The sequence below is a fragment of the Pholis gunnellus genome (genome assembly GCF_910591455.1).
Source record: "Pholis gunnellus genome assembly, chromosome: 9".
NCBI lineage: Eukaryota > Metazoa > Chordata > Actinopteri > Perciformes > Pholidae > Pholis > Pholis gunnellus.
In genome coordinates this window covers 23,930,437-23,953,841 of record NC_136535.1, presented here as the reverse complement: position 1 = coordinate 23,953,841, position 23,405 = coordinate 23,930,437, and the positions used below count along the sequence as shown (strand labels likewise).

Sequence of the window (23,405 nt, the reverse complement as noted above, 5' to 3'; positions counted from 1 at the left end):
CTGTGGAAGTGTTCCCTGGGCCGGAGGTATTCAGAAGTTCATTTTGTTTAAAAGACATTAGCAGATGAGGAGGAAAGTGGCGAGAAGGCGAGGGGGAGATAGCAACTTAATGAAAGTTTCCTTTCATGCCGCAGGGTTTCAGAGACAAACTATTAACAAGAGGGAGGAAGATGAGAGAGGGAGGACAAAAGAATTAGGGAGGAGGGGGGGGGGGGGGGGGCGCTCAGGAAACTCCACAGTTTAACAACTATTGTTCCAGAGATGCATGTGATGCCGGCGTGTAGTCCGTAGAAAGTTTTATCACCGGGAGGTAATAAAATAAATAAATTGAGATCAATTTAGACAAGGCTGTAGAATTAACTTTCTAAATCTTTGTATTAACCCCAAAAAACTGCTAGAAGCCAGCATAATCTCCCAACTTCCTTTTCTATAGAATTTCATCAACTGCCTGCACCAACTTAAAGGATGTGATGTGATGCATTTTTATCAGACGTGATTTACACTTGATGACACTAGAATTACCACAAACAAACACGCTCTTGACAGAGGAGACCGCTCCTCATTCAACCCTCCGTGCATGTTGCATAAGCTCGATTGCTTAACAGCAAGTAACAGGGAGAGGGAGCTTTTCAAACAAGTAACACATTGTGAAAGGGTCATGGTAAAATGTATCACCTTAAATAAAGACAAGAGAATGTCTGTGACACCTGTTTCTTGTTTCTCCAGAAGACGCCGCACGCACGCATCACGACACATTTTCTGCCATTGCTGGACTGCTCTTCCTTTCACAATGTCTTCATTTAAAAGTATTTTGTCGAATGGAGGCTTATTATTAAAGACCAGTGATGTGTCTGATTCAATTAGCCCTGTATGTTGTGTCTGGATGTCTCGGCTCAGCTGTACGTCTCTCCTCTGGATCAGAAGTCGTGGCTTCGTGAGATGCGGGGTCTTGTGGAGTCGAGGTGACCTGTCTGACTTTAAGGCAGCATCCTTGATCAACAGACAGCTGCTGTCTACACGCACATACACACAACCCTGGAGCGAGTACATCTCGGCCTCTCTTTGCCGCGTCTGTTTGTTCAAGTATCCTTCAGTTATCCCTCTTCTCAACTAAGACTCTTTTTGTGCATATTTTCACCCACAAATGGTTTTTTTTTCCCTTGTCTTGCCCGACTTATACCGACATTTCTGTTCCAAAAGATAATAAAAACTCCCAAAACATGTTGGCAATCATTTACTATTTTTATCTGGGTACATATTTGTTTCCTTAGAGAAAAAAAAAGATCGAAAGTTTAATTAAAAAAGACAACTACGGCTATAATAAAAAACAAAGAGGAAAGTTATCCATAGCAAATATTCAGTCACTGTATCCATTAAGAAAGGTGCACCGTTAATATGTGAAGTGTTCTCCAAACTAATTGAGTTTAATTAAAGGTTCTCTGAGGATTGTAGGAGGATTTCTAGTGCAAGTGCTTCTGTACACACAAACACACACAACACCATGAGGTGTGTATTAAGCTTTTTATGTGTCTGATGAGCAACCAGTTAGTGAGGACTCATCTGTGGTTGTCACTCCTTCATGAACCCTTTGCCACATTCTCTAAATGAATGTCTACTCGTGCAAGAAACAGACCAACATGGATTAAGCCAAGAGTGGATGTTTAATACAAGTTTAATCCAGGCTAGAGGCTTCATCCCTGCCTGTGAGTTTGGCCCGTGACCTACTTATCAAATCCACAAGAGTGAGTTTAAGGTAGAAACTGAGATCACTTGTGTTATTGTGTCACACCTGTCTGTCATGTGTACCCCCGGGGCGTCGCGCTGTCTTACCTGCTCCAGTTTCCAGTGGAACTCGGCCGGTCTGAAGGTGTCCACCTGGGTGAAGTCTCTCCTCAGCAGGAACACCAGGCGGCAGTTATGGACATAAAGCGAGTAGTGATGGCGGTTCATCTCTGTGAGGAGGGAGGGAGGGAGAAAGAAGAGTAGGCACCAGGGACCGACTCATCACACCAACTTACTGTCAGGTAATCCAGAAGAACACACTCCACTGGGACAGAAGCACCTCTTCGATGAAGGCAGACTTTGTCAAGGTTATCTATTTTCACAAAAATCATCCGAAAATTGCTCCCGTAGCTGTGCCTACGGTATGATAGCATCTGAAATGTAAGTCGCTTTGGATACAAGCGACAGCTAAATGACTGTAATGTACAAAATGTCACAGATATATTAATGAAAACAGTCTTTAACAGCTGGGCACTGTTGCTTTCAACAAACGTCACTCAAACTGGAGTAAATAGTGCCATTCTTGGTGGACTGTTTTCAGCAGAGGATTAATACACACCTGGTGTTCTAGTGAGTATGAACAGTACTACAGCAACATGGTGTATGTAGGTGGGATTAAATTAAGCTTAACTACAATGCCCATGTCTATTAAAATGAAGGAACATGCCACCAAGTGTTACCACATGGCTCAGTGGTGTGTTTTTTGGGCAACAATGGAGCGCTACGGCACAAAGGAATAAGATAACAGGCTTTGCCTGAACAGACACCTGTTAGTGGGATTATGTCACACTCACCGGTCTTGTCGGAGTTACAGAGCAGAGTCTCTTTCTCGGCTCTGAGCCCGGGACTGGGTCCGTGCTTCATCCAGGTTGCGACGGTGAACTGGTCCGTCAGATTCTGGGGCACCACCCAGTCCGGGATTTTGGCCGCCTGATGACCGTCAAACCTGAAGATCAAGTCGCTGTCCCTGCCGCTGTCAGTCACCAGGGAGGCCGTCCAGTTGGTGGCGGCGCTGGGGGCGGGCAGAAGGTCAGTGCTGCCCGAGGAGGCCCCTGGGGTCATCGGCGTGTGAACGAATATAAAAAGGTGCAAACGGAGAATGTGTCAATAACAATCACGGCAGATATGTGGTGTATATTGGCCTAACCTTGGCTATGATTACTTATGAGTGAGGCAGATGGCAGGCCTTAATATGTAATCAATGGGCCGAGATGGATAGAGGATGTGGGTATTGATTCATGGCAAATTAAACTGACTTTCAAAAAAGGAAAGACATGTGAGTCACCGCTCCCAAATTTAGAACAAAGCTCACGACCGCAATGTGCCTCTATGGAAACAGAGAGGACATATTGACCGAGTGCTGCGGTGACACAAAGGGGAAAAGACACAGCGAGAAGCCGGCGAAGAGGACGGCGCGCGGTGCGATTCAGCCAATGACATGAATTGTTTACGGCTGACACTTTTGTTATATGATCCCGATACTGTGCATTCTGACAATACACACCAATCATTGCTTCACTTGCATTGAGCCATCCTATTCCCCTTCTCCTCTTCCCCTTTTAAAAGCGTTTCCATCATCCCTCTGACATAATAACCTCAATATGTTGAGTCCTGAACGATTTTTGTTTTGAAACTGGCACCTTGATAAACGTTATTTTTTGCCAAGTCGCTCACCTTGCTCCTCGATGCAATGGACGTGCCCTTGGTGATCTATATCTCTCTGCCCCTCCGTGGGACGGTGAAAAATACATTCTGTGCGGTTAAACCACATTTATAAATCATTTGTAACAGCCTGTGGACGGTAATAAATCAAAGTGATACGGGAACCATGCTGTTCTGAGAAAAAGTGTCAGAATTCATCATGGCTCTCTTGTCCGGCAAACAATTGCAACATGCAACTGTTCATTGCTGCTAATAACACAACATTAGCACATTAATTGATGTTCCCCCCCCCCGTCTGTAAAGCTGTTTTTCTCCACCTCGTACTCGTACCAGTGTCGACATTCTGACTCCAGTAATTAGATTCCCTCCGTAAATAAATACGCATCGACTTCCCCAGCACCCAGCTGCAGCCTTCTCTTTGCCCGATGTCTTTGTACATTATCTCAAATTGATTGCGCTTTAAAAAAGCAATTACAATTTATTCTATTCGCTATCAGATAACGATTATGAGGTGCCTGAAAAGGACTCTTTAGTGGTAAACCATGCATGGACCGGGAGCCAGGGGAGGCAGGGGAGTGGACGTTGTGCATTCAGATGAGCTGGAATAGGGTTTGTGAAGGCCGTTAGTCAAAGATGATGACTCCAGCCCCCCTGCTGGCGGTGCAGTGTGGGAGGGGAGGGGGAGGGGGGGGAGGGTGGGCTCGGCTGCTTTGTTGGAGCTCTGGGCACAGATACGGCGGCTCGGCTGCTCATCAGTCACCGAGGAGAAAGCGGCGGCTGCATCTGAGGCAGCTAATGCCCCCTCGCTCTGTCACATCATTAGTGACACAGCTTTACGTTGCTATTCTGGTGCCTTCATTTAGCACAGGGGGGTTTTTAACCAGGGACACAAGCGGAGATAAGAAAGCAACACGGACCGGGGAGCTTTCAGATGCTGGTTTAAAAAAGGGGGCAGAGAACGGCGCCTCGGGTCCTGTCTGACCCTGTTACTCAGACGGTGGATTCCACTGATGCTTTTAGCAGCAGCTTACTTCATATTCATTGCACCAACTTTCAGTTTGGAGCCTCAGTCAGAAGTCATCTTTGAATCAGCCATCTACAGCACATTCCACATATCCACCACCATCCTAACAGCCACAGGTCCAAGTCTCGTGAGGTTTTACTCGCTACTTGCCAGAAATACGCACTCAAATCGACGCTTGTTTCATTCTGGTCACGCCAGCACAGTTATGGCATTCATAGCACAACACCAAAAAGAAAATTGTCTTTGCAGAACCAACCACAGAGCTTCTGTAGAGATTTCTCGGAGTAGGTCTCGCGGTCGCAGCCTTTCCCGATGTGGCTGGTCTGCAGCTCCACTGTGGTCCTCACCGACGACAGAGGCCCGCCACAGGTCTCCAGGTGCATTTTAGGAAACAGCTGCTTACTTCCCGTTCCTGGCTCGTAGTCCACTCGCTTATTCCAATCTGGGGGGAAAAGAGGGAGATAGAGTGATAGTGTTGGGGATGGCAGAGAGGATAGATTAAACTGCAGTCTATAATGGAAACACCAACCGGGCAGCAGATGATTATCTTAAGAGGTATCTGATTTTCACGAGCCCACTCGTTGCTTTTGTCATTGCATGTTGTTTTTGTCCACTCAGGCTATACCGTCAAAACAAGACTGCTTTTCCAACCTTTTCACTGTCACTGATATTTCTGGCATCACAACTCAAAATCCTCCTGACAGGCTGTGCTCTGATAATGAAATTGCCGCATTGTTGTGTGAGTGCTATGCAGTGCCTGCATTAGCGGCAGTAGTCATTATGCTGTCACTGTCCGGCCTGTCAGCTGCAAATTGTGTTTTTTTTGTCCGGGGCAGGCTATTAGTGATGTTTCTGCGTTTCCCTTCATTCATTTTTCCCCCCAGCCTTTGTGTTTATCTGCACAGTCTCTTCCTAAACAGAACTGCAAAAATGCTGCTGCCTGTTATATAGAGTTCATACAAGTTGTGTTTACAGTGAGCCGATCTCAATCATTATCAGAGTTTTAAACTGTGTATCCGGCAAATCTATAAATGCAGTCAAAATGTCCAACATTTGTCATATACGGGAGCATCATTTCATTATCACCGTATGAAACTAAGAGCAAACTATACCACCGCAAAGCTAACCGGGCACCAAACTCTGAACCATCCTATCCAATCAGTGGTGTACACACAAATGAGTCATCCATCCGTCTGTCTGTCTATCTAGTATTTTTGCCTTTAGGAGCTGGAAGCATAAGCATGAAGCCGAGCCGACTGGAGGAGAAGAAAGGGAGCAGCTCTTTGTTGCACAGCAGCCTGTTTAAATCTGCCATGTTCGCTTCCTCACACACTCACCAACCCCGTGCTCGAAACAACACACACACACCGCATCTGTTTCGTAGTTAATTTACCTCCTCCAGAATGCGAGTGCTGTGAGCCGCTGCAGCACTGTTAATGAGGGATTGTCAGTGGCAGTGATGACAATGAGCACAAACAATGGTGGCTAAATGAGAACAAAAAACACACGAATGTGCACCTAAAAAACAAAAGACAAAAGGCTCTGCTGATTTAAGCGTTTCTGTATCTTCTCTCTCACACTTTTCTTTTAACACAATTACTGTATATGCTGTATATACTGTGTTTTACCTTGGACACCGCTATTCGTGTCCCGTGTAAACTCAAGTCAACTGTGAGTTAATTTATCAGAGTTATGGTATGTGACTTCCAAACTTTGCTGAAATGTCAATCTACTGCTCTAAGCTAAATTTAATTTGTTTTTCTTCTGTAAAATCTGGCGTATCGCATGGAATGTAAAATGCAGTGTTATGCCGTCAATATTTGCATTAATAAATAGGCTAAAACCACCCTCAAATATCATGGCTGTGTGTTTGCTGAATAGGTTTTCTAGCCCCACCGTGCTGAGTAAAACGAATGACGCTGCACCTTTTACATTCAGGTCGGACTGAGGAAGTAGCGGATGCTGCGGTGATAACATACTCCGTCGACAACTGGGAGTTAAATGACCCTGCGAGACCTTGGCTGTAACCCTGCCAAGCTGGCTCCAGTCCACATCCAAGAGATGGAGGGGAGGACAGGGCAGAGTCTGGTTAAGGATGCATGGGAAGGAGTGAGGGGACGTGGAAGGATAAATGAGGAGTAATGGGTTGCGGATGTAATATGCATATAGATGCGAGGAAAGCGGGATGAGTTAGGAAGTGGGTGATTACGGTTTGTGGGTTAGTGAGCATTGGACAAACATGAGGGAAAAGAGAAGATTTAAGTGGTTTCACTCTTATCGTCTCACAATAGTTTTTACTCTCACGGAGTGAACGCCTGTACTGTATGTCATTTGTCTACAAGGGGCAGTAACGAGTATCTGTTCACTAATCTGGGTTCCTTCAGATCTATGGATACACAGAGGTAGGCCGGCTCCTGCCAGAGCACATCATTTATATTCATACTCCGACGATGTTTTTTGTTATTGCCACTTTGAGAGAGAACGAATGGGCCTATCATATCATTTACTGACACTTTCTACGGGTCATTCCCATTTGCTACTGGCTTTTAGCTACACTAGCTGCATGGGTCTAAAGGACGGCAATGTTGATTGACTGGTAAGTCGGAAAATGAGTTTGGTCCACACTGAAACATCTCAACAGATCCTTGATGGATCGCCATGACATTCTGAATGAAAGACATTCATGAGCACCAGAGGATAAATCCCAAGGACATCTAGCCCTACTAGCAGGTCAACGTTGTCAGTTATCCACTGAAATACTTCCACATCGAGGCTACTGGAGAGATTGGCCCAAAAATATTGTACAGACATTCATGTTCGCCAGAGGATGTATCCGAATACATTTGATAACCCCCAGACCTTTTAGTCACCGGCAGATTCAAAGATTAGAAATAGATTAACATTTCTAAAATAACTTTGTTAGCCCCTTTAATTTCAAATCTTTATTTGTCCAATATATCCATGAACATATATTCATTCAACATATTTTAATGATGTTTAATGATGCAGACTCAGCTGTACTTTGTTTGTTACTACTAACAAGATAACATTCTAAACTAAGTTGGCATTAGCTGCTTGACATCAGAAAGTTAACACTTTAATTGTGAAACTGTTCCTTCAATCAGAGGATCGGTGGTTCGATCCCCGGTTCCTCCTCCGCTAATCGCATGTCGATGTGTCCTTACTCCCCCTACGGTGTGGAAATAGGATAGAATCTGAATTGTAAGTCGCTTTGGATAAAAGCGTCTGCTAAATGACTGTAATGTAATGTAATATTTCCGTCTCACGAAACCACTGCAGCTTGGCTGTAAACTCTTAGTCTTGATGTGTTTTGTGAGGAAATCTTGCTGTGCATCATCACCCTGCAATATTTACCGTTACTGGAATGGTATAATAGGATACAAAACAGATGCTCAAGCAGGCAAGATTGACCGTACTTCCTGGCAGTCCTGATAGTTCCCTGTGGGTGCTAGTATCACACACTGCAGCTACTCGAGTGAGGACGCAGATATAGAACTTTTTTAACTCCCCATGTGTGCATTTATGGTCCCTTTTGAATCTGCTGACATACACCGAGGTCAGCGTATCGAATGCCACACGTTGTCGTGCCAAAATGATGCTCCTTACGCACCGAGATTTACTGTAAAACACTCGGTAACGGGCGCGGGATCGACCCCACTGTGAGGGCAGCTGATGATGAATGTACACAGAAGGTGTGAAGTGCACCGCCCCTCAAATGTAATGAGGAATGGGCCCCGCTGCTTGAAAGGCAAATGAGTTACACGGAGCGTGGGTGCAGCATATCGTGAAAACAAATCACAAGACCAAGTACGCGTAGCAGATGTTCTTTCACACCAAAAGGCACATTTCTTTCTTTTTGAGACACGACTCGCCTTCATGGTAAGACACGATGAAGGGGGGGGGGGGGGGGGGGGGGGGGGCACTAAAGTAGACATATGAGGTGTTAGGGTTAGAAAAGAAAATGAATGATATACTTTTACCACAAAGTAAAGACAGTTTACTCTTCATTTCGTAGTCTCCGTTTGGATAAGACCTCAAACAAATAGCCTCATAGCGCTGATTAAAATGTGGCAGAAGCATTTGTCTTTAATAATGGGAAACGCTGGAGTAATAGAATGAAAAACGGTCCTTTGTCAAAAACCACTGGACTGTGCTGAGGTGTGTTTACAGGCACGAAGAGAGGAAACACATCTATGTTCTGAATCTGTGCTCTTTTTTTTAATATCTTTGACAAACATTTCTTTAATGTTTTGATTAATGGAAGACAAGAAGAACGACACAGAACATGTATCACCATCTTTCTCCCTGCCGTGTGTTTTCAGCATCGATGGCTCCTCTCACAGGTAGTTATGCATTCATTTAATACCATAAAACTTTCCACAGAAACCTTTGTTGTTAGTTCATTAAATAATTAACACATTTTCACCCCAATGGGCCAAATACCTCAGCTTGATCAGTGCTGCTAAGCTTCAGACTACGACGCTCTACGGACCCCTCTAGCGTCAGTATTTGACGTGTCGGGGTCGGTGTGTCAATATACGCAAAAAATGAACCTCCGTCTTCACAGGAAGTCAGGTTTAGGCAACAACAGCACTGAGTTAGATTTAGGAAAGAAGCATGTTTGACATTAACTTGACTGACTAACGACTCAGCGCTCGTCTTAGGTAAGAATGTCATGTTAACACCAAAGCTTAGAGGAACGTGTTTAAGTGTGCGGTCACTCTTTAATTAACTCACAAATGTCTCAAATGTCTCAAAGAAACGTTGAGGCGTCAGTGGCCACAACCCATTCTTAGTAGATTCCCCTCCTGACAGTTCAGACAGGGCCAACACATTTAGACATGTAGACAAAAAGTCCCAAAATCACAGAGTTGCACATTGTGATTCAGATGCTTGAAGTAAAACCCAGCTTTCGTAACAGCCGTGTGGGTTTAACAGGAAGCTATTTGGTCTCTGTTGAGTTGTGTGCTGGCCCGCAGTGCTCTGAACAGAGCTCACACAGCGGGCTCAGGAGTTTTCTCTCTTTGTGGACACGAGAGGAAGCAGAGGAAGGAAGACGGACATGAAAACGACCGTGTGGAAGTAGAAACACTCGTGTAGGAAATACACTTTTATTCGTGCGTGTGCAAGTCAGTGTTTTTGCCTCCATGTGAAAAGATGTTGAAAATAAAGATAGTGATCTAAATGTAAACTTATAAGATGTATCCACTGATACATAATGTCATTCATTCATGCAAATACTGTACAGTAGTACCACCATTACTGGGTTTGGAATGCTCTTTGATAATTATTGCATTGCTGATGGAGCCCATGCGTCCCTTTGTCAGCTGTATGATGTCTTCTATTCAATCAACTGAAACCTTACAACCAAGTTATGGATAAGAATCTTCCATTAAACGAGCCAAAGATCAACTGTGCCTTAATCACATTTCACTGAGGATTTTGATTCAATTTAAACTTGTGGTACAGTGAGCCTTCACCAACTGCTCTTGTGTTTGACATTTTGACATTTCACAGCAGAAAATGCATTAATAACATCAATGGTGGCTACATTCCACGTAGGGGAGGTCCTGGTATTATGTGTTAAACTTAATTAAAAAAAATGAAAACCAGGGGTGTATTGCATATCCTGATTTGCAACTCACTTTACTTCCATAGCAAGCGTACGTGTGCATTTACTGTAATAAGTTCACTCAATCTGTTGGAAAGAACTACGTGTACCGCGTGGCTATTTAAAGTACCATCAATCTGCATGAAAGTAGAAAGACATTGAAGCATGCTTCAAACAAAGCTGCTGTCAGACTGTTTAACAGCATTTGAAACGTCCTCCCCTCACATCTGGCAGATTTTGTAACTTAGTGGAGGTGAAAAGTCTGTCGTTCGTTACCTTCGTCCACAAGATTTATGCGTTAGCTCATTTGAAGCTAACGGAAAAACAACTATTCTTAAGTGTCAGTTGATTAAACACTAATGAAAACATATTGATGTATATTATATTGAATTTTTGCCAATAGATCCGTTGAATAAAATCCTTTGGGAAGACACTTTGTACGATCTAGTTGGTCAGAACTCTACTGAACCCTTTGGTGCTTGTGTGATATGATTCAGAGAGCTTCGTTTGGTTGAACTGGATTAAGGACTCCATAATATACAGTGGCCTTTATACACAATACAGTAGCAGCTTCCAGTCGATTGATTTATACAGTAAGAGTCGAGTCCAGAGAGTCACAACCAACTCCTGAAATAGGGAAGCTGTACTTCACACTTGTACCTCAGCTCAGCCATTGATCTCTGGAAGGTATACAGCTCAAAAAGTTGCAGCGGTGACCTATAAATACAGGATGTTGTTAAGACTGCAATTCCTACAAACATGCTTTTGTTGGACTATCAAGTTATTATCTTGTGCACGTGGCAAAAGAAAAGTAAATAGCAGATGCACAATCCAATCTATACTTTTCATGTGAACGCACTATAGGAGGATTTTTAAAGAAACATTGAGAGAAGTTAAAAAGCCACAATTTGCAGTAAGTATTTCTGAGAGGTGTAATAAAGACAGATTATCTCTCTGTTGTTGTGTTTGTTTGGGGGAACTCAGACAGACACACTCTGTACACTATGTAGCTGTATATGTACAGACATACAGGTGAGGTACGTTTGCAACCTCGTCCTTAAAATGAGCAGAAAGTGAAGGGGAGATGGATAGAGGTGCTTAACAAAATGATGCATCATCACACTTTCACGCTGTTTCCCGTCTCTGGAGGGTGTGTGTGTGTGTGTGTGTGTGTCATCAGTAACTTCTTGCATGCTTTTAAGTATGTGTGATGTGTGCAGGTGCAGGATGATAGCTATGTGAACATCGTGTGTGTGTGCATGTGCATGTAAAAATGCTGACTCCACGTTCAAGTAGTCAGAGGGGGGTCGTCATTACTCGTCCCAGCCATCAGTGGAAGAGCCAATTTCCATTTAAAAGAGCACTCTGCTCCTCTTTCCCTTCCCTTATCCCTCTTGCTCTCCAACTCTGTCCTCCTCCTCCATCTCCCTCCGTCAGTGAGTGCCATCTTTCTGATTTCTCCTCCTTCTTTCCTGGCCGTCCTTTCTCGGTCTCTTAGCCCACGATGCCACAAAAAGCATTCCCTTTAACGCAGTCATGCACGCTCTTTGTGCATCATACAAGAAACTTTACTCTCGTGTATATGGAGCTCGTACTCGTTTCGTTGGAGTGCTTGGAGGCTTGAAACAGAAAGAGAGAGAATGTGTCGGGCTTTTAAAGGTGGAGTGAAAAAAATGGAAAACAAGTCAAAAAGTTGAATGATAAAATGGAAGGGAGTGGAATCTTCCTTCCTTCCTGACTTTGAGGCATCTAGATGGAGGAGGGGTTCCAGGAGCAAGTGGCTCTTGTGAACACAACCCCAATTCCAAATGAATGCCAAAGTTGCTCCACGGTATTTTCTATTAGGTTTGTCCTATTAACTTCAAGGTGATTTGATAATATGTCGTTGTTGTTTTTACAGCTTGCTTCTGCCGACCTTAATAAAGAAAAATAATCCTAAAATGTTGCTGCAGGTTTAAGAGTTTCAAGTATTTTGCTGCCGAGGAAGAAATACATTCAGGAAAAATGAAGACCTGTAAGAAGCGTCTCCAGACTTCAGAATCGAACACGTTCTCACTGGTCAAATATCGACGCTTCGTCAGACGATCACCCTCTAAAGGTGCCCGTGTGGACATTTGGGCTCTCGGTCTTTTCAAAATGTAGATGTTCTTAAGATTTTACGGCCAATTTGGAAGAAATGTTGACGTCTGTGTGTTCACAAAGATCTGTGCTCAACGACGTCAGAGTGCATGCTGTTCATCGTTTGAGGGTTTGATGCTCACTATATTCCCACAATGCAATGCACGAAGGATGAGCTCTATTCAAGGCTGCAAATGAGATTGCTGGTGGTGGTGAGACCGCTCCATATACATATTGTAAAATCAAAACCATTTATTATTGAAAGACATTTCGCTCTTTCTCTTTAATTGATGGTGACGTTCAAAAGAAGTTCTGTAGTTTGATTGACGCCCAACGGCACATATCATGTATAATGTCCTTGTAGTATAAAGGTTTTTTGATTTATTGTGTACTTAGAGCAAAACAAAAATGTGCTAAGAAGATTTAAAGAGATTAAAAGTTAGTACAGTATGTAAAATATAATCAGGAGCCTAAAAGAAGTGCTTATGGCATACAATTAAACACTCATTAGAAGGGGATTTATCTCTAACTTGATCTTTTTCAAGTGCTTCATATCTATTGATGTTGGGTCTTCTTATTGTATATCTGTGCCAATATGGCAACCGTTATTAAAAGTGTGTCTCTTTCAAACAATTTTGAAGACGTCATAATTTAAATAAATACCATCCGTCATCACAGGTCTGTTCTGTGGAGCACCTGAGCTGACAGGAGCCTACCTCTGTAACAATAGTCTTATAAAAGTCTCTAATGGGATAATCTCTAATGAAATTGCACTATTGAGCTGGATTTCTGTGAAAGCCTCCTAAAAGACCCCAATTTCATGTCTAGTGTAATTCTAATTATTTTGCCCCCTTTGAGGACGGAGTGAAGATGACAATTTAATCCTGGGTGTTTAGAGCGCACACGTTGAAAGACAAAAAGTTGCTTTCTGAGGCTCCCCACTATATCTTTTCTCCATTTTCATCCTGCTCATGATGGCAGCGGACTACTGGAGACATCCCGTGTCCTCCATCTTCTCAGGGGGGGGGGGGATCCCGAGGGAACCCGAGGCTAGTTGGTGTATATACGCTGTAATCCCTGCAGCATGTCCCCCCCCCCCCCCCCCCCGGGGCTGCTCAATTTCCAGCACGTTGCTCTTTAGTTACTATCCAAAGCTCATGGCCGCGGGTCAGGGCCGGGACATAGCTGTAGATCGACCGGTAAAGTGACATCACAGCCGTCCCGTTGTTTGTCTACTTGATTGCTGCACCTGCCTGAACGAGACCTTGGTGCTTAAAAGTCTCCATCTTTGGCGAACCCTTTACCTTTAGGCGTTAATGCATATCTTTTATCTTTTCCCTTAACTCCTCTGCCTTTTTTTTTTGTCAGTCCCGTTCATTCACTCCCTGCTATTTTACTCCCACTCCCTCCTTTGCTCCCTTTAGCTCTTTGTCTTTGCAATCATGATCGCTCAACGTCGCCTTGACTCTGCAGTGGCACTATAAACGAAACTCCAATTCTCCACAGGCAGAGAGACAACACATGAGGAACTCTTACATAGGTGTGTGTGTGTGTGCGGGTGTGTAAGTGTGCGTCATGCACTACGCTATGTCCATTTCCTGTTTGTGTGTGCACGTGTTTTGTGCGTACGTCTGTGTGTTACCACGGTGCATCAATAATTTGTCAGCAGGTGTGTGTGTTAAGGTATTTATCTCTATCCCTCCCTCTTCTGCTCATCACCCTGCAAACACACACACACACACACACACACACACACACACGCACACACACACACACACACACACAAGCTATCTTTTTACCCCTCCCACCATTCATCCATCCGTGCCTGAAGCTAGAGAGGATTGGAGGGAGGGTTCACGGGTTGATCCCTGTGACAATGTGCGTGTGTGTGTGTGTCATGGTGTAATGCAATAACAGTGAAAAGTGGAGTAAGAGGAGAATCTAGAGAATGTGAATTACACTGGAGACTGGTAGATTTCTGCTTCCAACTATCGGTAGATCAGGGACGAGTGTAGAACATGAAAGACACACTAACATGAGGGTGAACTGATAAACCAGGAGGCGAGATGAGCGGAGAAGAGAAGCAAAAGGGGGGAGAGTAAGAAATGATGAAGCCGACGAATGGAAGAAGAAAGAGAACAGAAAAGTAAAGAGGTGCTCTCAGCCGAGTGCAGACCTCTGCAAGGTGCGTCTGCAACGACCACCGCTGTGTTGGACAAATTGAATGAATACAACCCCACAGTTGGCTCACCTCCTGTCTAGACACAAATGGGCTGCAGGGCGTTGTTAAATGAACCTCATTCAAACTCAAAAACAAGCGAGGATGTACACAGGTGATCAGCTCGAAGTCGTTGTATAAGACACGTACTTGACGTCTTGACAAAACAAAACTTGCTTTCAGCGGCTGAAATGCTACAAGGCAAAGCTGTATGTGTACTGGTAGTTATGTTAGCTGTTAGCGGTTAGCACAACACACTGTCCAAAACAAATAAGTGGGCCGCAGAGCAGCGACCGACGCAGCAGTGTGTGTACTGGTAGTTCCATGAGCTGTTCGCTAAGCACACCGTACAATCCATTAGCTGTTATCCCCCCCACTGTGGGCGCAGATAGGTGGGGGGGGGGGGGGAGGTGCACTCAGCTGTGTCATCTCTACAGGGCCCCTTTCCCGCCAGGGGCCGAGTAGTGATTGAAGGGATCAGCGCGCAGTCATCGGCAGTATAGAATTGGCTATAAAAGGTGTTTTGAGAAAGTGTGATCACCGCAAACCACGAGAGGTCCTTCAGCATGCAGACGCAGCTGGAATATTACGCAGTTTGCTGCAGAGGAATGCGAGATTAGCCGTGGACAGACCAAGAGGTGCACACTCAGACGCACACACACACACACACACACACACACACACACACACACACACACACACACACACACACACACACACACGCGTGACCATTCTCGTGATCAATGCGGGACACGGACGCAAAAAAGGAAACAGAGAAAGTAATATAGGAAAACAAGCTAGCACCAGAGAGGGGATGAAAAGTGCTAAAGCAGCAGCCAGACAGCCGAGATTAGAGAGGAAGCAAGGAAAGGAGTGGGAGGTTAGAGGAAATGGGAAAGGGAAGTACCGAGCAATTTATTTTCCTCCTTCCTCTCTTTAATTCATTCTCTTCCTACTCTTATCAGAGATCTGGAGCATTGGTTGCTACACACACACACACACACACACACACACACACACACACACACACACGAGAGAGTCGAGCAGAAAAATGCAACTCCACGCTTCCAAGAGAGAAAAATGCCTGAGAACCTGTTGTGATTTCAGACACTACCTGAGGTTGGCGCTCAACTTCTCACCAACATTGCACGCTCACACACTCTGTCATGAGCCTCCGACACCCTTTTAATAAAATATCAGTGGATCTTATCTTTCAGCTTTTCCTCATTCTCTTTGGGCTCAATTCTTGAATGAGAATGTTTTTCAAAACGATAAGTTTTAAATCTCTGAGCGGTTAGTTTGTTGATTTGAATTTTTCATTCGTTCGTGCAAATGTGCTCGTGTTTTGACAATACTTCTAAAATTCTTCCACTGTTCGAGCCGTCACATGCAAAATAATGCATTAAATTATCAAAATCAAGAAATACACGTATATTCAAAATGACATACAAAATATACAAAAGTTGATTGTTATGTTATTTTTTGCCAGATTTTCTCTCCAGTGTTTGTGACCTTACATGGAAGATTTTTTTTTTACAGTACATTGGTGAAATTGCTAAACAAATACATTCAGTATAAAGGCTAAATACAAATGTGCCATTTTCCTAGTAAATCTTTACTTACTGTTGAAACTATAAAAGCTCAGTGAGCTTTCATCTCTATTACATCAATAATTTAATCGTATTATGAATTTTGCATCCACAAAGAAGGTGTTATACACACACATATATCAGTATTATGTCACAGGGAAGTTTAGTTAGGTTTCTGCCTGGTTTTTCTCCGTCCTCTAAAAGTCCTCTCGGTTTAGTTTCTCTCTTTGATTTGTGTGTTAATTAGCACAAGAGGCCTCCACCTGTGCTGATTGGTCATTCTTTACATCTGTGACAGCCTGTAATTTGCACGGATTAAACCAATGAGACCAATGGCTGTTAGGTTAAATTGCCCGTGGGTGAGAGTAAATCACAACATCCATCTCTCCCTCCGCGTCTCGGCACCTTAATCCTCACTTCAAAGTTGTGACACACAAGCCTTTGTTCAGGCCGAGGCTGTGCATTCAGCATCTTCAGAGGGAAATTACAATCAAATCTTCTTGTTTCTATGACTATGAGATATACTTCCTAAAAATGAATTATGACGTCATCATTAAGGACGACACTTTATAGTTTTAGTGATTGTTGGACGGGTTTATTTTCTGTCCACAAAAACATTATTTTTTTTTTCCAGTTTACTTGTCTGTCTGTGAAATGTTTAATATTAATAAACTTTGAATAAACAAGCTAACAGCTAACAGCGCTAGTTTCAAAGCCCCCATAGCGACTTTCACAAAATACGATCGCAGCGAACTTCTGAACGGGCGTTATTTGGATAAACTGACCACATATTTGGAACTTTCTCACATGAAAACATATTAAAACTTAATGAAGTGACATATCAAAGGCTTTTATTAAGAGTATGCAACACTTTTAACTATTAACTATTAATAGCGGTTAAAGTCCTGCAGTCAAACGTTTTCTTCAAGTGCAGAATGAAAGTCATTATGTACAACGTAGCTCACAGAAATACACTTAATGTCTGTTTAAGGTGGAGCTTTCAATTCTAATATGTTGCTTGATTGTTTAATGAATAATAATGCATCATATTTCCGTTGTTATATTTTGTAACATGAAAGGAAACATTGTCCGGTGAATGTATTAGTGTCTTCTGCTGAAGTAGAAGTATGCGTCGCAATCCTGCACAGCGAACGCCCTGCATACCGTATATATAGATGTATATATAGTTGTATAATAATAATGTTTTTCCTGAACCTGAGTGTTTCATCAGTGAGCATTTGTCCGTTCTGAACAGCTGCGTCTTCACTTGGACATGTTTATATTGGAGACTGATTTAATTACTTATGTCGGTCCAACCCTTGTTTCAAAAACCCTCTTTCCTATGAAGTAGTATTGATGTACGGCGCTTACATCTTTAATAACCAGTCTCATCGTCTACATGTTCCAAAGATATTCATCTTTTATTCAGCTCTCCTTCCGCTACACAAGTTCCTCCTCCTGGATCTTCAATCAAGTGTCTTGTCAATGAATTTCCCTTCATTTACATTTTGTAGAGCAATCGAGACATCAATCAAGTATGGTATGGGATGTTTTTCCACATCAGCTTCACAATTCTTTTAAGCCTTTGTGGCATTATATAGTCATTGAACCATCCCAGCTGCATTGTTTGGATGCCACAGAACACTCAAAGGTAAATATTCAACGACACGTCTGCCCAAAAAAATGTCTCATTACGGAGAAAGTGACAGCAAACATCTGAAACGTAACCTTTGTCGTATCGCTCTAATTACTCCCTGATAGTTTAGACGCCTGAACCGCAGTCTGAGGTTCAGACTAATTGCCTTGACTGACAATATCCCTGGGTTCACTCTTTATCTGGAGCAGTTTCGAGGTAAAACAGCATAGCGAAGGTACGTGTGCAACCACCACAAACACACACAAACACACACACACACACACGCTTGTGGACACAAGTACGTCAGAGCCATACTCAACACACAAAGCATGAATATGAATATGCAAATGTATTTGTTTTTAATCAGTGTGGCAATCTGTCACTCAAGACTTGTGCTAAGTTGTGTTTGCCGGCATAGAGCGGTTTGTACTGTGTGTGTGTACTGTATGTGTGTGTGTGTGTGTGTGTGTGTGTGTGTGTGTGTGTGTGTGTGCAGAGAGAGGGAACCTCAGGGGTTGGCCAACTTCTTTTGAGTTGCACACTGAAGAACTTTACATGCTGAGGGATGTGTGTGTGTGTGTGTGCGTGCGTGACTATACCACCTGTTTTTAGTGTACATACGTGACAGAACTGTTTTATAGGTTTAATAGGTTTTGTTTGCTGTAAAACACGAGTGCATTAATGTGGATGTTGGTGAAGTCATATAATTAGATGTACTCTTGCCGGCAAACAGTTGCTTATTCACACATCCAGTCACAGAGCAACATCATCATTCATTTGGAATCGTGTTTCTGTCTACTTGATGAATGTAAGTCCATTATTCACTCTGTGTTATCTCCGTTTTCAGTCTCTACCAACTTTGTTTTTTTAGCTGCTATGTGCTTCACAACCTTCACTAGCTGCTGTAGTTGCTTTGTCTGTCTCCTGTTTGGTGCAGAGCAGGTGGAGTGGGGTTTTAGAGGGTTTTGCGAGCCAAATAAGTGGAATTGCGGCCGGACGCCCAAACTAAGCTGAAAGTTGATACAAAGCTCCATAAAGGAGAGGGGAGCTGCAGATTCTGACGATTGACAGCTGTCACATAGTCACTGTGTCATTTGATACATTGTTATTAAAATATGGACAAAAGCTGCTTTACAGCTACGAGGAGAACATTGAATTTCGTGTTGCGTTTGGCCGTCATGGTAGTGTTTTCGAGCACCAGACTTTAGAAAACCTCTCATTTTACTGCTACAGGGTCCGTCAGTTTGCACCGCGCAGTCCTGGTTCTCCAACCGTGATCCAGCCCAGTGGCACCGCATCAAGAATAACTATATAGAAATAGAAAATCCTCTCGCTGATGGTTTTATTTAATTACTCACGTAGAGGCATCAGTATTACATTGAAATACAAGCATTCCTTATTGAGCAGAATTGTTTCATTCAGTAGCCTATGACATCGTCTTTATAAAAGGTTGTAAAATAAAATGGAAACTGAAAAGGAAAAAGATGATATTTTGAACCACACACACACACACACACACACACACACACCTGTGTGAGTGAGTGAGTGTGGGTGAGAGTCGAGTGACTCAAGCCGAGTGAGCACACGTGATTAGAGAGACACACAGCTGAGCCCCGCTGTCCAGAGCCGGAGACCATAACTAACTCGAACAGACAGATTACTGTTTTTTGGAAGGTTTTAACAGGAGAAAGCACATCTTTTGTGTGTGTGTGTGTGTGTGTGTGTGCATGCCAGTGTGTGTCTTTGACATTCCCACAGTAGCCTGCCTTTGATACAACATCCACTAGCCCTACTACACATCCCCTGATCTGTGGCCATGGCATTTACTTCCCCCCTCATCCTTCCCTTCATCCCTGCTGCCAAACAACGCTCATAGGGACGACTGCCCTTTCATCAAGGGAGAGCGTGTGTGCGTTTGTGTGTGTGTATCTTCTCGCCATAAAAATCCTAATTTGAAGAAAAAAATGCACCCACAAAAAAAAAAAAGAAAATACATATTGCAAACAGGCTTCAAAGACGGGATTATCTCTGAGAGCCTAGAGAGGGAGTTCATGCTGCTCTGTACACCCACGACAGGCCTGGCTGCTCTGTGTGTTTGCGTGTACGTGTGTGTGTGTGTGTGTGTGTGTGTGTGTGTGTGTGTGTGTGTGTGTGAGAGAATGCTTGTGTGTTGTGCGCCGACACTGAGCTGCCACACACTCCTGCAGTGACTGCGTGGAGATGAAGATCAATGCATATCAAAAGTTTGATGGTTCTTTTTGATGTGAGCAAATATAGAATTGAAGTGCACAGCTGTGCGTCTGTGACTGTGTGCAAACGCGTCGCCGACTCTCTTTGCGTGTCGATAGTTTCTGAACGCTTTCATTGTACATCGACACGTCTGTGATTTCACTTTGCCGTCATCATTGTTTGTAACTTTGCCCCTTGGCATTACGCTCGTAAAAAAACACTGCACAGCATGCTGCCAAGTGCTGCCACAGCGACTTTGTACTACTTGCATGTACTCATTTGATATTGAGAACAAAGGGTGAAACTTTAACTCGTCTTTTTCTTTTTTTCTTTCATTGTTTCTTTTTCGTTTGTTTGATTTGGTGACCTTAATTCGTCTGAATCTGAAAATTGGTCTCTCGTCTGGTAGAGCTGTTACTGCACTGCAAAAAGTACCCTTCTTGAGAAATTATTTAGGCTAGACCGTACTAATGTTAGGAGTTTCAAGACGCTCCCTTGAATCATTTATTGTCTCAATGCAAAATGAATTGATTTTGCTTTTTTCCATCTCGACCTTGTGCTTGAACATTTTCTGCCTCAGATCAGAAACGTGTAAATTCATCTAAAACCCACGGGCGTGTGTGTTGCCGCTTGTTTCTGAGAAAAAACACGGATTGGAGGAATTGAATTTGAGCCAGACGACTATGTTTTTTTTGCAGGGTTCAGTGGCTGCCACTGAGCTGCTGCCAGGTTCCTCATTTACCGCTGTTTATCACCGCCGGCCCCGCTAACATCACACCCTGTGGGACGATAAATGGCTGGATGCCAAAAAGAAATCCGGCACATGAATCACCTTGTTGATGACAGAACAACACAGATTGCAACGCGGGCAACATGTGGAGCCGAACCCCTGCCTGTGTTCCGTGTTTCATCACATGAGCCGCGTGGCCTCCCTTGACAAGTGTAAATTGCGTCTGCAGTTGCCGCCGAGCGACGTTTGTGCCGCCGTCGTGTAGCGCTCACCGCCGACACTCGTCGTAGCTCTACTCCGGGCCTTGTTAGGGCTGCCATGACTGCTTTCTGATGTGCTAAGAGCCGTGTTGGCTGTGTCACTGTGCTCTTAGTAAAGTGCTGTTGATCACACCGGCTAAACATGACAGGCCAATTCCTCAGGGAGGAAAGGAGAGAGAGAGAGAGGGAGGGGGTCAGGGAAGGAAAAGATTAAGAGAGGCAGAGAAATATAGTAAGCTAGGTAGAGAGAGAGAGAGAAAGGAGAAACTAGTATGAGAGAAAAAAGAGGTATACAGACCAATAACGTGCAAATAATCGCATCTGTGTCTTCTGTGAGCAGAAAGCGAACACACACACTGCTCTTAGTTCACACGCTGTACGATACAGCCAGGCATTACCAAGCATTGTACAAACTTCAAGTAGTCGCGCGCAAATAATCGCATCTGTGTTTCTGGATGTTTGAACGCTGCTCAGTCAGAACCGCCTTAAATCACTACAAACACACACACACACACACACACACACACACACACACACACACACACACACACACACATTCGGCCCACCTTGCCAGCCAGGCTTGCAGACGGGCTTGACGTCGATGCGGACCGGGACGCTGTGCAGGGCTCTCTTCTGGCCGCAGTCCCAGGCCGTCACCTGGATCTCGTACTGCTGCTGGCGGTCGTAGCTCAGCTTCTCCGTGTTCCGGATGTTGCCTTGGGGGGAGGGGGGGGGGGAAAGAGGTTCAAGGTAAAAATGTAACCCAAGTTGCCTTTTTGCTTCATTATAATGTGCTGTAGAGTAAATTCAGTTCCCCCGCCGCGTCTTATAATTAAAACATTTTGCGGCTGAGCCAGTGAGAGGCCCACAAATTGCTATGTTTGAAGTTTTAACATTTTAACAAAGCAAAACATGACCTACAATTATGCCAACTGACGAAATTGTCTGTCGACTAAACAATGGAAGCGCACATCGTTAATGGTAACCCATCAACTGAAAGGCAATGTATAGTATATTTGGCTAAACGTGTCGCCATGTTATTAGTTAGCTGGTGACAGTTAACCGTCTCTGCACAAACGTGATGATTCTGCAAAACGTTAAAAGTGCCAGAGTCAGCTGTACTCGCCAAAGAAACATCACGTTGTGACTGTCAGCCGTGTTTTTTTTAGTAATGTTTGGCGCCGTGCCTCTGGAGAGCTCGGATGTCAGATGTTGTAAATTTTAACTGGGAGATTCAAACATCTGCGTTGTCTGGAACACAGAATTATTCTGTGCAGTTTTGGTTTCTGTACTTCTAGTTCCAGCGAAAAAAAACATAAAACACCTGAAATTAATTTAGGCAATTAAGGTTAATATGATTCGTCTCGTTAAGGGGGGATGGGATGATTCACAGAAGACATGTTGGCGTGTCACAGTTGGAAAAGCACAGGTGCACTTATTGTAATGAATAGTTTTAGGATTTATAGTCCTGAGGCTTAAAGTAACTCCTAACCAACCAAATTAGGATAAAACTCCCCAAAAATAAGGAGCATGTGAGTCCTAAAGTTAAAGCTCAAAAGATTTTTGTCTAAGAGAAATTGATTTTAGCATTAAAACTCTGGCTCGGTCGAGGTTTCAACGTCGACTAACTGTTCCTCGGTAGCCACGTTGTACACAGGTCAACATTCGAGGGTTTTCTGTGCTAACAGACGCTTTTTGGCTGCACTTGAATATGATAACCTCTCATTACTTATACCCTTGATCCTATTTCATACTAATTATGGAAAATGAGATGAACGTTATTGCCAATTTGCATTAAAACACACTAATGTGATTACAGAGAGCACAAACGTGAGGGACTGAGCGGTTAACTCACCATCGGCGGCTTTGGAGGGTTTAATCAGCACAACAAATACAAACAATCCAATAAAACCAATGATCATTTGTGCAACTCTTTTCTGATTAGCCACTGAAAAAAGCCAGTGAACTTTGAATATTCTTCACCGCCACTTTGTTTGCACCGGCTGTAACTAATTTTAAAGGAATTAAGGTAAAGACGTTTATGCTCGCGAATGCCTTTTGATTGAAACTGCACCGCAGTTAACTTTTATTTTGCCTTTTATCTTTCGATTTGAACCTTTTTTCTTTCATTTATTCTTTTTTTATTCCTCTAGCCGGTCTTTTTAAAGAATTTCATTTAGCGTTGAGTTGAACATCTCTTTCCTTCATTCTGGCATAAAGCCGTGGAATTGGTGAAGTGGTTCTGGAAGTTACTATAAAAATGTGTCATGTTTTTGTGAAACCTTTTATTCTGTAATAAACACCACAAACACAAATCTGTGACTGAAAAATAGTCCAGGGTTTCCTCGGTCACCAGAGATTTGGAGACTTTATGGAGTCATAAAACGGCTGTGTGAGCTTTTTGCAGCGAAATGAGCTTTATTTCATCGTAGTAATAAGCAACGTGCAACATGTGATTTCACATTCATTGCTGCTCTCAACGTTCAAACGTATTCCTAACGGAGCAGTACTTCAGTCTGATGACT

The 23,405-nt window shown here is 43.5% G+C and overlaps 1 protein-coding gene across 1 annotated transcript in view; it reads right to left on the bottom strand.

The window, feature by feature from the left end:
* The window catches only part of LOC306701636 (calsyntenin-2-like), a 211,127-nt gene that overhangs the window by 44,533 nt on the left and 143,189 nt on the right, over positions 1-23,405 (bottom strand). Inside the window, exons 5-8 of the mRNA XM_079166997.1 lie at positions 21,447-21,596; positions 4,725-4,910; positions 2,577-2,834; positions 1,831-1,952 (exon numbers count right to left, since the gene is read on the bottom strand). Coding sequence (XP_079023123.1) covers positions 1,831-1,952; positions 2,577-2,834; positions 4,725-4,910; positions 21,447-21,596 — 716 coding nt within the window. The remainder of the gene's footprint in view (positions 1-1,830; positions 1,953-2,576; positions 2,835-4,724; positions 4,911-21,446; positions 21,597-23,405) is intronic.